The following is a 14,349-nucleotide window of genomic DNA, read 5'->3' on the forward strand; positions in this document are numbered from 1 at the left end:
TGATAAGTCAAAAGACTAAATTCAAAAAGGTAAACTTGCAAACCAAAGAGTTGCAATTGGTCAAACACAATTTCCAGGGAGAAAACTTTCATTGTCTTCTTTAATTTACTCCAAAACAAGTGAATCACCTGAGGGTGGGTGAATTCGTCCAGCCATGGTCAAAAAGCAATAAGTGAACATCCATAATTGAATTTGATGATGAGGTACATAACCACTCAGACAGACTTCAGAGGCTGACACTAGCGATGACAATATACTGACCTGTGGACCTTCGTTCTGAAGTAAATGCATAGGTGTTTCCCATTGTTATTTTAAGAAGACTGCCATAAGATGATAAAGAAACAATATAGCAAAGCAGTTTGTTGGTAATAAAGTTGTTTTGAAATAAATCTGATTTATTTAAATCATAACTTCATCTTGCCTGAGTTTTGTTCAGTTTTATGCCATTTAGTACCCTTTAATAGGAATAAGTTACAAATTAACTACATCATCAATTCGGTCTTTGTTGAGAAAAACAGAATTTTGAGACCTGGGAGGGTGAGGGCGAGAAGTTTAGCACTACCTAACCCCCTTTGCATTTGCTTATCGTACCAGAATGTTCTGTGCACAGGGTGAGGGAAAGCTGCTGTTCATTGAGTACAAAGTTTCACACAGTTCAAACTTCCATTAAATATAAACACATTTGTTATTAGTTCATAACAGTGGACTAACAATCAGCTATTCTTGGGTGGGACCTCTCAGCTTGGTCAAACAAAATGATCAATAGAAACTAAAACAAGAGTTTTGGATCATAAAAGGCCTCTCCTGCAACTACACAGCACTCTGTGTCCTAGATATCAGAGTCCCTTCATGGTCCTCCCAGGCAACACAGGTCCTAAGTTTGTGGGCAATCCTTGTCACGTTAAGTTCAGGTTTACTGAAGTACCACTTGTTTAAAAGCTGGTCCACCTGCTCCTGTTTTGTGATCCCATGAAGTCTCTCCTCTTCTCCATTCTCCCATTCCTCTTTGGAGCTTGTGATGAAGGGGGGCTGGGGAAGAAGGATTATGGTGTCCTCCCTGATGTCCTCCCTGATGTCCTCAAAGAACTGTACCACACATTTCCGGGCAAAGTCACGCGCATGCAGTACACAGGTTTCGTCAAAGAGCTTCTGCTCCATGTCGAGGTAGTTGCTCCAGTAACGTGTCTGCAGGAAGCTGGCATTGTCATCAAAACAAGGCTTGATGAAGCGTCCCAGCGATCCCAGTACAATCAGGAAGAGAAGGATAGACCAGCCAACTGCCTAAACAGGGTGAGGATATTTAGCTACACAAAGGCTACAAAAGCTGTCAGTGGTGCAATGACCATGACAAGCCCACAAATGGCTGTCAGTCAGGGCAATTTGTTTTTTTTGTGTGTTCGTGCAAACACCTTATCTAAGCTCAATCCGCTATGACAATGGTTATTTTACAAAGGACTTGTAATCTGATATGAAAGATAGTGTTGAAAAATCGTTTTGGGTTGATAATGCATGTACTGTTCTTTAGAGCACAATGTTTAGGACCTTCATTAGAAGGTACTTGATCTGATCACTACCTCAGTTCTCTCCATCACTCTCTCTCACACGACACACACACAAACACAAACATATTCTCATCCAGACACATTTGTATAGTTGGACAGGCTTAAATACAAAATTGTATCTTTGTGTAATCACAAATGGTCTCAGGAGATGCATTTGTGATGCAAACTAATGCTAGGTTTGAACTGACACATAAAGCTGTCCACTGGTGATATGATCCCTCAGGGTGGATCTTGATCACAGGTCTAAAAGGGTAGAAGACAATTAACCCCAAATTACCCCTGGTAGCTGTGCCATCAGTGTGTGAATGGGAAGATAAAGAAGCTTGTGTGCATATTGAAATGATGTATGAATATGTGGGAATGGGTGAATGTGACAAATATTTCATTTTCATTTTCTTATAATACTCCAACAGAGCATTTTTTACACCAACTGCCCTATCACAGACCTTATACTTGCTTTTCAAGTCTCAAAGTCGAAATATTAATTATCTATTCTGTAATTCTGACCATGATCTGGTTCAGGGTTTATTTTTTCCATGGGAAATTCTTTATGAGGATAAAAATACATAGATATGTATGTAGCCTATTGTAAGTGAATGCATGCTGAGGGTATGGCACCTTACTTGTGAATAGCAGCGAACATAACGAGACACCGCTTTGCGGAAAGAGCTGTTCCTGAAGATAACATCCTCCTTACAGGGGACTTTTGCCATGATTTTGATCACATCGTGTTCTGTATTGTTGGGCAAACCTGAGAACCCATTATAAAATTTACAAACCAGAGATGTATCTTTGTACAGTATAGATTGTTGTTATGACATTTATTTAACATGTGGGAATATACAGATACCTGAGAAGAGTGCAGGGTCTACACTCACACTGAAGGCACAGATGAAGATCTTTCCATCAAGCAAAGTGACCAGGATCCACACCATTGGGGCGAGCAGGGCCCTCTGGATTATGGCTGAGAACAGGTACCTGCAGTAAAACATTATAGAACTTATATGAGGGAAATCTATGAGGGAAACACTGTAATATTATCAGAGATATATGCCAGAAAATAAATTCAAGATGAAATCATTTTATTCAATGTGACTGCTGCTGTGGTCCGTGTTTTCAAGGTTTGTGTAGTGTACCCAGCAACTGCTGAATCAACACAATACACAGAAAGCTAGCTTCAGAAGTTCACATTATCTTTAGAAGATGTGTGATTGGCCCAGAACTCAAGGTTTTAGCTGTTACAAGAACAAGTATTTTTTATGTAGTCATGGTACATTTGTTAGAATAAATCAATCAATCACATTATATTTGTATAGCGTCTATTCACAAATTACAATTTGTCTCATAGGGTCAACAAGGTGTGGCATCCTCTACCCTTAAAGGCATGATGGAGGTGTGCAAGGACACATTGGCCTGGATTGGGACACTTTTTCCTCATTCTATATCTAAATTTCTATATTCAGCTAGGATTATATCTCACCACATTCAGCCTTCAGGAAATGTTAGTCATTAGAGCAAATGGTTTTATTCCATCTCCACTTATGAAATAAGGACTACCACTCAGGTGAGACAGAACAACCAGAGTTTTGCCTTGAGTAACTCAGCATGGAGACAGGGCAGTCGGACATGACACAGAAAATAAAAGTGAGGCAAGTAAGCCTGCATCCATGCTAGGCTAAAGAGCTTACGGAACAGGCTACCGCTACCTAGCTTGTTTGTTGCAAACACCCAGTCTTATAGTCAACAAGCTTGATGAGCTGATATCAGATGATCAGCTGTACCACCTTTTACACAGAAACCTGGCTGAATTCTAACACCCATAAAGCTTGTAGGCCGGACTGTTTACCGTTTGGACCAGACAGCTAAATCCTGGAAAAAGGATTTACAGTTGTGTTTCTAACTGACAGTTGTGTTTTTAACTGACAGAGCCCCGTACGCTTGCAAGACCAGGCTGAAGAACATTTTTGATCACACAGCTGCCACACTCCTGAACACAGAGCACCCCCCGTCACAATAAATCAAATATCAATTTTTAAAGGGCATCTCCATGTGGAGGAAAGGTAAGGAGAGTAGGAATCTGATCTTTCAGAAATAAATGTTTATTGTAATTTGAAAAACAAATCCTCTGACTGCGGTGCACAGTGTAATATTCTAATATTTGTAGCTGTGTAGGAATGGTGTTTCACAGTTTTTCAGTTTAGCCTAGGCTGTGCTATTAAGTCATTATAGTGTCTTGTTTTTGCTTCACAGGACTAGATTTACTGTATATATTATTCATATGGTAAAAGGTGAAATATGGCCCAGTGCGTTTTTAACTGCATCTTCATTATGACTCAGAATAGACTGAGGGAGAAAATCTACTAATGGCTTTCGACTCAGTGATATTGCTGCAATTAACTGAACTTACATTAATTGGTATTTATTTTATTCATTCAATTATAGTAAAGTTTTGACTCACTTCACCACAGCAGAATTTTTTGATCTGTTCCCGATGGGTCGCATCCACTCGTCAGTCATGATGCCTGCATGTTTGTTGACCAGGACCCCCAGAAAAAACAGAATGATGGGTGGGATGATCATCACTCCCAGAGAGTAGAGTTTGTTGTACTGAGGAAGGCATGGGCAGTTGAAGTCAAAGCTGGTGTAAATCTTGACGCCGACCAAGGCCAGGATGATACAGATACCATTGGAGATCGACTCGGAGTTGGACTGGAAGTACTGCAAGACTAACTTCAGACGCTCCATAGCTTAAATGTACGTTGAAAAAGAATGCAGAGGAAGATGTTTGGGTTTCTAATTTAGTTTCTAAAACAATAAAAAAAAAAATATTAGCAATACTTATAATTACTTCAGCTAAAATAGTTTTAGTTCCTGTAAAATATTACAGTAATTTTGAAATTACGTACTTGAAATGGTAAACAGTCAAACCTACCTCAGAATATGAGCCAAGATATTCTTGAATCCACAAGTTTACAAATTAAGGAGACAGCCTTTATGTGAAGATACCAGCTATGAAGTGAATCCTCCAGTGATCTAGTGAGTAGCAGAAAGCATGGATACACCTTTGTGGCCACACCTTGAGGAGGAGCCACAACAGTAATTACCAGGAAGACTTCATCTTATTCTATTGAGTAACTGAACGGGCCCCAAAATCAACTTCAAAGTATTTGGACGGCATACCACCACCCTTGTAATGTAATGACAATATAAATGTGTGGAGCTGGCTCATCAGAGCACCTCCAGCTGAGCCAGGGAAAGTGGATTGCCACAACTGAGTTTAGTTTGCCAATGTTGTTTATGCCTGTCAATAATAATAAAACTGCCAATATATTATGGTCAAAAAAAGATTTTTTCTAAAATTGACCTTTGACCTTTTTATTTACTATTCGATATGGGTAATAATTAAGTTAGGGCAGTTAAGGGGACTCTGCATTTGGCTCTGTGGATGATAAATCCTGCCGTTTTAATGTTTACTTTATATGGAAACATCTTGCAACCAACTTTCTGTCTGACTAAAATAATGTGGTCTTAGTTTGAATCAACTCCACCATTTTCAGAACACAACTGGACAGGAGAGAAAGAGACAGAGAAGGAAAAGGAAAATAAGAGATTCATTGCAAATTGGAAGGGATTTCATGTGTAGTTGAAAGAGATATCGACCTTGACTCCACTCCGAAGAGAAGACAACAACCCCAGCAGCTTCAAGGAGCGGCAGTGGCTGCAGCAGCTCCACCTGCACCACAACCAGCTCCACCAGTCAATCCACAAAAGATTCCATCTGTTCCAACTGCAGAATCCAGGTCCACCTCATTGTCCAATAACCCCAGTCTTGCATCTTCCAATTTGAAAGAAAAGGAGAAAGACAGAACAGGCCAGAGAAGCAAGGAACTGCACCAAGCCACACTGACTATGTTCCAGTCGGCTACTGCAATGCGAGGGCGCGGCAGAGGAGGAGGAGGATTCAGACGAGGACGAGGGGGCCGTATAACTTCATATGAGGATGTATGTTTTATCTGCGACAAAAAGGGACATAGGGCCAAGGATTGCCACAAAAGAATGACAACAACCTCAGATTGACTGTCTGGTAGAGTGGAGGGGGGGAAAAAACGATCTGCAGCTGCCTGGGACCTGAGGAAGACACTGAAGGCCGAATTATAGTCCTGCGACTGCAACCGCGGAAGGCCACGCAGTTGCATCGATGGACTCGTTTTGGTTTATGCTTCTCTAACGTGTTGCACGTGTTGCAACGCAATTCACCGCCAGAACACTAGGCGGAGTAGCGTTGTTTGTCGAAGACCAAACACACGAAGAAGAGACGTCTTCTTCTTCGTCGACTGTTTATTTAGATCGCCACTCCGGCTCCTCATAGCCTATTTCTGCCGGACAAATCGGCCAGTCAGTGACGGGTTATACAAGTGGTCATACTTTCGGATCTCTTCTGCCAAGTGCTCATCTATATGGTCCATATTCGTTCTTCTAAATCTTCGCTGATTTCCGCGTATTGTGGGGCATGAAACCGGAAACTAGACTCCGGACGGGATGTAGTAAGCAGACCAATCACAAGCCTTGCGGGCTGCGTGAGGCTCGCGTCGCTTTGTCGTATAGTTAGAAAAATTGGCGGACGCACGCAAGCGGAAATCACGGAAGATTTAGAAGAACGAATATGGACCAAATAGATGAGCACTTGGCAGAAGAGATCCGAAAGTATGACCACTTGTATAACCCGACACTGACTGGCCGATTTGTCCGCCAGAAATAGGCTATGAGGAGCCGGAGTGGCGATCTAAATAAACAGTCGACGAAAAAGAAGACATCTCTTCTTTGTGTGTTTTGTCTTTGACAAACACGTTACTCCGCCTAGTGTTCTGGCGGTGAATTGCGTTGCAACACGCGCAACTTGTTAGAGAAGCCTAAACCAAAACGAGCCGCAGTTGCAGTCGCATCATTATAATTCGGCCTTCAACCTACACATCGTGTGGGTGAACACACCACACATGACACAGACACCTATCAGATCTGAATTCACAGACATAGCACACACTGTGACAGCTTAAGGTTACTAGTTTTTTCTTTTCTTTCTGGGGGCCAGCCAGGGAGAACCCTGACAATAATTTATTTAAATTAATTAACTAAGCCACACAAAGGTTATTCCCACACATAACCAAAAGATAACTTATCAAAATAGAAATAATCCAAAACCAATGATATGACTTTTAACTATGCATATGGTAAACACACAGGACATGTACAAGTATTGAATCAGGAGTCTCTTTGTTTCTTCCGGGTGAAAGAGATGAAAACAAAAATTAGATCCATTCGAAAAACAATAAACAAACGCCAGCAAAAAGAGTCCACTTCAGGATATGTCCCAGAAAAAATTGAAATATGTCAAAACTCAAATAGTCCACATCCAAAAAGGGATGAAAATAATGTTCGCACCAGTCAGTCCGTCAGTCAGTCAGTCCACCAGTCAGTCAGTCCGCCAGCTCAACCGGCAGCGCCACCGGTTTTCTTTGGTACCAGCATGACCGGAGCAGCATACGGTGATGAGGAAGCTGTGATAATTCCATCTGATAGCATCTCCACAATGTGTGTTTTCATTTCTTGGAGTTTACCTGCTTAACAGCAGAACGGTTTCTGTCTGATTGGTAAGTCATCAGACAGACAGTAAGATTTTATGCCTCAATATATTTGTCATTCCAACTTTTCTGATGCAGACAGCAGGATTCCCTTCAAGTTGCTGATACAAGTGTTCTTTCCCTGCCTCCCCCAGATGAGCAGACTGGACAACGGCATTAAGCCAATTTTCTAGCGAAAAGTTTTCTAACACCATGGCAGGGGATACAGCAGAGTAGAAATACACCTTTCACCTTGCACGTCATCGCTCAACCTTACAGCACCCTCTGGCTACCACAACAGGACACAACATTTCCCCTTTTCTTGAAGGAATTACATCTTATGTAATTTAGTAAAAATGTAACACTTTAGTTGACATAACATCCTGTCATAGTAGAGACAAAGGAATCAACTTATTCAACCATCCTGTACCATTTTAAATGTAAAACTGAATGCAAACTAAATCATTTATAATACAGTACAAAGTAACTATCACATTATGAACGGAAACATGAATATACACATTCACTTTTGGTAGTCCAGTTCATAAGGTTCTGTAAAAATGATCCATAACTCAATCCTCAGAACCGTATGAATTCACGTAACAGTATTTTACTTTCAGTTTGGGCAGCATTGTCTGTTACTGGCCCTGTTTTCTTTTGGTTTACCTTAGAAAACCTATTAACCACTGAGGTGGGTTTCTTTCTCTCCAGATTTGTCCTTGGTCGGTTACGGTGGATTAGTATGGAGCCCCCCAGGGGACATAGGGGGGGGGGGGGGAAATTATGGGTAAAAAAAAAGAAAAAAGGACGGACTTTTGCTAGATCTCGCAAAATTTTTGCGAGATCCCGAGAAACTTTTGCGAGATCTCGAGAAACTTTTGCGAGATCCCGAGAAAGTTTTGCGAGATCTCGCAAAAGATCTCGCAAAAAGATCTTTTGAGAGACACCTCAAAAGATTCCTGAGCGAGAGAGGACTGTCTCGACGGAAAGACTATTCGGATCTTGCGGTCTTGGTCCAATGTGATGTATGCATTACCTCAACTCTATGGGACCAGAGACTTCCTTTCCTCCGTTGAAGATGAACATGTTCAACTGTGCAAAGATGAATGTGTATTTCGCGTGCCAATACCATGTGATCCAGATGTATATGAACTGTGCCATATTTTTATGGCACAGTCTCATCTGACTCTACCAACAGATCCATATCAGGCTGTGAGCTTGTATTTGCACCTAAGAGAAGCCATCACTGCATCTCTGTAAGTCAGTTATATTTCATAGTGTCCTGTAGGGGCCAGTGAGTTTAGCTGTGAAGTAGAACAATTTGATATCTGATCAGCTGATGAGTTTCCCTCCTCACCTTCAGGTTATCGTTATGCAGTGAATTGATGTTTGAGTCTGATTGACTTATGTGGGTTTGTATCAAGCCCTGACCAGACTGGTTTTATGTTTATATTAAGTTTAAATATTAATGTCTTTTTAAAATATTTAAAAAAACATTGAAAACATGAGAAAATAGATCAATAAAGACAAGTGGACATCCATTACCAGCCTGTGGAAAAGTCATGATGACTCTCAGGTTGTCAAGGAGTTGTCTGACTGAACTCCTGTTGACCCCATGACCTCTTGAAGACCCCCACGTCCACCACTGTGTGTGTGTGTGTGTCTGTGTGTGTGTGTGTGTGTGTGTGTTCTTAAGCAGACAACTGCTGGAGAAAACTAATGAATCTTCTTCTGTCTGTGATGAATATTTGATAAATGTGTTTGCTTGTTTTGTAATCTATATTTCATCACACAAAAATCACAAGATGTCTATTACTTCTACAACCAAGTAGTACAAACATTAAGTGACATGTAACTGACAAACTGACATTGAACAAGCTTTGTAGCCAAGCACTGTAATGTCAGAGTTGAGTAGAAAAAAGCACAAACGCTTGATATTTTTGTGAAAATATTTTATTTATTGTTCTGTATTCTTTTTTGAAATCCTGGCCTGCAACCCTGAATACATTTTAATTATGCCTAATCTGTGCAGTTTGTTAATTCAGACCAATTGAGAACTTTAAAGTATCACTATAGGTCACTGGTGGTAAAATGCACACACATTCTATAGAAATACCTGAGATGGCATGAAGTTATTATGTGGTGACAGTAAATTAAAGTGATATAATTGAAATATTACATAATCATACTGAAGGCCCATTAAGCATAGTACGAGTTAGAAGCTGGTCTTTTCAGGCCACATTTCACACACGCAAAATCAACTTGCAGATTAGGTAAACATTAACACTCAGCATTATAATGAATATAATAATACTGTTTTGGCAGTGTATCATTAAACACTTAAACAATTATTCCAGTGATGGACAACCCTGATACATTCTTTAAAACAAGTTTAGCCTTTAAACTGGGTTAGGCTAAAAATTGTGGAAATGAACGCTACGGTCATTTCCAAAGTAACAAAAAATCCAGTGAAACTATTGTGGTGTACTATTGCACCAACAGAAAATAGAATTGCACACTGCTCACCACACAGTTCAGTGCATCAGATATTTCAATGACAAAACAAACCTCAAAAACAGACAAACGAAAAGTAAATAAATAAAATATTATCAACCATACAATAATGAGGGCTGTTACCATTAGGCCTGATCAAGACTGCTCTCAAGTTTAAAGGATGTCCATTTCTAAGTAGTTGCTGGAGAGGATGTTGTCAAACTCTGTGCAAAATTCAGGGTAAGAGCTGTACGGACCCAGTGCAAAAGCGTAGGATTTTATCAGCCTTGGTTTGGTCAGCATTTTTCACATAACGCTGGAGATGGTTAAAGGTTGTCTGCTCTCTCTGAGACAGCACCATCTTTGTTGTTTCAAACAGTTGTGACACTCTTTTGCCTGTGACCTTTTTTGACTCATAAAGAAACAACAGACTTTCCTTGTCCAACAGTTTCGGTTTTACCTGTGACATGGGTGTGGAGAAGCAATCAACTATAAATTTTGGCTCTTGCAGAATGGCTTTGTGAGCCATTGTTTCTATGGCAGCCTTCATGCCTTCCTTTGGAGGTAGGAAATGGGAACCCATCCTTGTAAAAAGATCGAGCAAGTCCTCCTCATCATCTTCCTCCATTGTTCCCTGGAGAGCCTTGTCCATAGCTGATCTCTCAAGGGGAGGTAAGTAGTTGAGAAATGATGCCATCAAGATGTCTACATCAACACTGTCAAGTCCATTAATGCAGGCAAAATGTAAAGCCATTGATAGCCTCACTGGCATGACACCATGATCTACCAATCCCTTCACCCAGATACACCCAACTGCTTGCCATTTGGCCTCACAGAAATCTGGCCTCAGTCGCGGAACTCGCTCTGTTTCCCCCTCACATTTTTTGAGAAATTGCTCCCAGAATGCTGTGTAAACTTCCCTTGACACTCCTGCATCATCTACAGCTTTTTCATTTAAAAATTCCATCTTTAAAGTCAAATTCATTATACTGCTGTCCATGAATAAAGCCAAAAGATCTTGAACAACCTTTATCCTGCAAATTAAAGCACACCGTGTGCTATGTGGATTTCCTGGGTTGCTGGCTGAGGTTGATGGGGAAAGCTGGCTGCTTGAATTGGAGGGCAAATTGAAATTCAGTTCACCGTCCTGCCAAAACAACAAAACATACACATGAAAAAAGCATAGGGGTCAATGAATGAAGCAGAGGCCAAAGCCTCTATCCTATCCCCTTTTGGTATGTTTGTGTAAAGGTCAAAAATAATACTCGATCCAATGTTTCCCTCTTTTCATCTTTTCATAAGACCCTCTCACAAACTGCACACCTCCAGTTTTTAACACAGGCTTTCTATTTGCAATTTGTTTTATATCCCAGGACAAGTTAGCCCCAACAACAGTTGTTATATCTTTAGTTCATTACTATTCATCCAATCAATCATCATTTCATGATATATATTAAAACAGTGTAAAATACAGTTAAAAGTAATTACGACAACACATGATTTAATTTGTGATGTTGCACTTTTAGACCACAAGGAGGCATTTGGTTATGCGTGCAATGAGATGAGAGAGAAAAGGGTCAGCGTTTAGTACCATAGAAGAAGAAGAACGTGTTAGCTAGAAGAAGAAGTCCATGTTTTTGTGTACTTCTGATAGTCGTTTTTCATCAGTAAAAGATCCATAAAAGACACCAGGATGTCCGGCTTCGTTTTTAATACTAGCTGCAGTTATGTTCCAACATCAGTCTGACATTAACAGTTAAGTTAAGTTGTGTTTAAAGGATGTGTTTAGAGTTGCTTGCAGTGATGCATCTTACCTGTGCAGTTTGCACTGCCTCATTGTTTATGGCCTGCTCATCTAGTATAGCATGTGTCTTCACTCATTTCAGCATTACTTTGCCACCAATGGGTAAGACAATATGTAGCATCTGAAGATTGGCAACCAACTTCTGATCCTGCAGTCCAACCCAAGTTTGAAAGTGCACAAAACTTCTTGTATTTCTATTGTTCACACAATTAGATCAGTCCATTTTTAAGACAAAACCTATACATTCACTCGCCTCTGTCAAGGCTACTGTAAATCGATGCTGACAGTGCTTTTTTCTGACCTGAAACTAGACCTGCGGACATGTCCAACACTTGGGCTTCCAAACCCTGATCTACCATTTATTTAGACTGTTGACGTTATATAAAATTGCATGACTTCTGTCCTCCGACGAGATCATGGAGGCAAACTTAGGCCCGTCGCCTATATTTGTGTGTGTGTGTCTGTGTGTGTGTTCGCGTGGGGGGATAAGACCAACATCTGGGTAAATGGAAACAACCCATCCTGCCTTAAGCAGTCAGGTTCATCTGGTCTTTAAAATACTGTATAAGGCCAAATAAAGTTGTTTATTTACCGCCTTTAGGGAGTGGTCTTGTTGATGTACTCCTACAGTGGATATAAAAAGTCTACACACCGCTGTTAAAATGCAAGGTTTTTGTGATGTACACAAATGAGACATAGATAAATCCTGTCTGAACTTTTTACACCTTTAATGTGACCTATAACGTGAACAATTCGATTGAAAAAAAAAAACTGAAATCTTTTAGGGGGGAAACTAAGAATAAAAAAATTAAATAATATGGTTGCATAAGTGTGCACACCCTCTTATAACTGGGGATGTGTCTGTATTCAAAATTAACCAATCACATTCAAACTCATGTTAAATAGTAGTGAGTACACACCTGCCATCATTTACAGTGACTCTGATAAATCCCAAATAAAGTTCAACTGTTTTAGTAAGATTTTCCTGACATTCTATTAGTGGCATCTTACAGCAAGAGCTCTTGTCCGCAGAGAGCTTCCAAATCATCAGAGGGATCTCATTGTTGAAAGGTATCGGTCAGGAGAAGGGTACAAAATAATTTCCAAGGCATTAGATATACCATGGAACACAGGGAAGACAGCCATCATCAAGTGGAGAAAATATGGCACAACGGTGACATTACCAAGAACTGGACATCCCTCCAAAATTGATGAAAAGACAACAAGAAAACTGGTCAGGGAGGCTTCCAAGAGGACTACAGCAACATTAAAGGAGCTGCAGGAATTTCTGGCAAGGACTGGCTTTGTACTACATGTGACAACAATCTTCTGTATTCTTCATGAGTTTGTGCTATGGGGTAGGGTGGCAAGACAGAAGCCTTTTCTTACCGAGAAAACATCCAAGCCCTGCTAAACTTTTTAAAATCATAGATGAAGTCTCCATAAGCATGTGGGAAAATGTGTTATGGTCTGATGAAACCATGGTTGAACTTTTTGGCCATAATTCCAAAAGGTATGTTTGGCGCAAAAACAACACTGCACATCACCCAAAGAACACCATACCCACAGTGATGCACGGTGGTGGCAGCATCATGCTTTGGGGCCGTTTTACTTCAGTTGGAACCGGGGACTTAGTCAAGGTGGAGGAAATTATGAACAGTTAAAAAATACAAGCCAGTTTTGGCACAAAACCTTCAGGCTTACGTTCGAAAGATGAAGATGAAGAGTAATTTCACCCATCACCAAGACAACGACCCAAAGCACACATCCAAATGAACAAAAGCATGGCTTCCCCAGAAGAAGATTAATGTTTTGGAATGGCCCAGCCAGACCCCAGACCTGATTCCAATTGAACATCTGTGGGGTGATCTTCAGAGGGCTGTGCACAGGAGATGCCCTCGCAATATTAAAGATTTGGAGCCTTTTTGCAAAGTAAAGTGGGCAAATATTGACGAGTAAAGATGTGCCATGCTAATATATTCCTACCCCAAAAGAGTGCTGTAATAAATTCAAAAGGTGCTTCAGCAAAGTATTAGGTTAAGGGTGTGCACACTTCTGCAACCAGGTTATTGTAAGTTTTCTATTTTTTATTTTTCCCCCTTAAAGATTTCAATTTGTTTTTCAACTGAATTGTTCACGTTATAGGTCACATTAAAAGGTGGAAAAAGATCGGACAGGATTTATCTTTGTCTCATTTGTTTACCACACAAAAACGCTGCATTATAAGAGGGGTGTGTAGAATTTTTATATCCACTGTATATAGTGCAGAAGTGTGTCTGTCTTGTACCAAACAACGTCAAGAGGACCAATACATCCCTTATATCCTGCCTTAGATAATTTTTCTTAGTAACCTTCCTATTCACGCTTTACAATCATGGAAGATACAGGTATTGACTATGTTCTTTTTACCCCAAAAGACCCATACAATTATCTGATGCTCCATTGCTCTTGGAGACTGCAGGTTCCGCCAATTGCCAGGCGGCTGCCCCAGTACGGGTTAGTGGATGAGGCTGGAGGGTTGAGGTTTCTTCTTAATCTGGCCCGCACCGCCACCAGTTGTGGGAGGAAGTGGCTCACCCCAGGTCGGTCCCTGAGCCAGTCCTCAAGAGCCGAGATCTCTAGCAGAGTCTTTGCTTGATATGGGCTGCCCGCTGAATATAGCTGGTCCACCAAGAAATCATAAAACAAAACTTCTTCGAAAAGAAAATCCATCTCTGCTGGGTCCATATTCTGGTCGGTTCGTTCTGTAACGGTATGTGGAAGTAGATGGACCAGGAGCAGAGGTATTTAACAAAAAGAGTATTTAATATAAAAAGAATCTTAACTAGACATAAACACTAAAAGAGTGGAAAAACTGGAAAGACAAGAACAA

At 40.6% G+C, this 14,349-nt stretch overlaps 1 protein-coding gene across 2 annotated transcripts; it reads right to left on the reverse strand.

The window, feature by feature from the left end:
* Positions 1 to 247: 247 nt before the first annotated feature.
* calhm3 (calcium homeostasis modulator 3) lies at positions 248 to 4,584 on the reverse strand. 2 transcript variants are annotated; one of them, XM_053411575.1, is made up of 5 exons: positions 4,495 to 4,584; positions 4,021 to 4,309; positions 2,413 to 2,540; positions 2,186 to 2,313; positions 248 to 1,281 (listed from the first exon to the last, which is right to left on the reverse strand). In XM_053411575.1, the coding sequence occupies exons 2-5, from the start codon at positions 4,305 to 4,307 to the stop codon at positions 811 to 813; spliced, it is 1,014 nt and encodes a 337-aa protein (XP_053267550.1). In that variant the 5' UTR covers positions 4,308 to 4,309; positions 4,495 to 4,584; the 3' UTR covers positions 248 to 810. The 2 variants fall into 2 exon arrangements, with proteins under 2 accessions (XP_053267550.1, XP_053267549.1); XM_053411574.1 differs by having other exon boundaries at positions 4,021 to 4,367.
* Between the last annotated feature and the right edge of the window lie 9,765 nt (positions 4,585 to 14,349).

The sequence above is a fragment of the Pleuronectes platessa genome, chromosome 19 (genome assembly GCF_947347685.1).
Source record: "Pleuronectes platessa chromosome 19, fPlePla1.1, whole genome shotgun sequence".
Lineage (NCBI taxonomy): Eukaryota > Metazoa > Chordata > Actinopteri > Pleuronectiformes > Pleuronectidae > Pleuronectes > Pleuronectes platessa.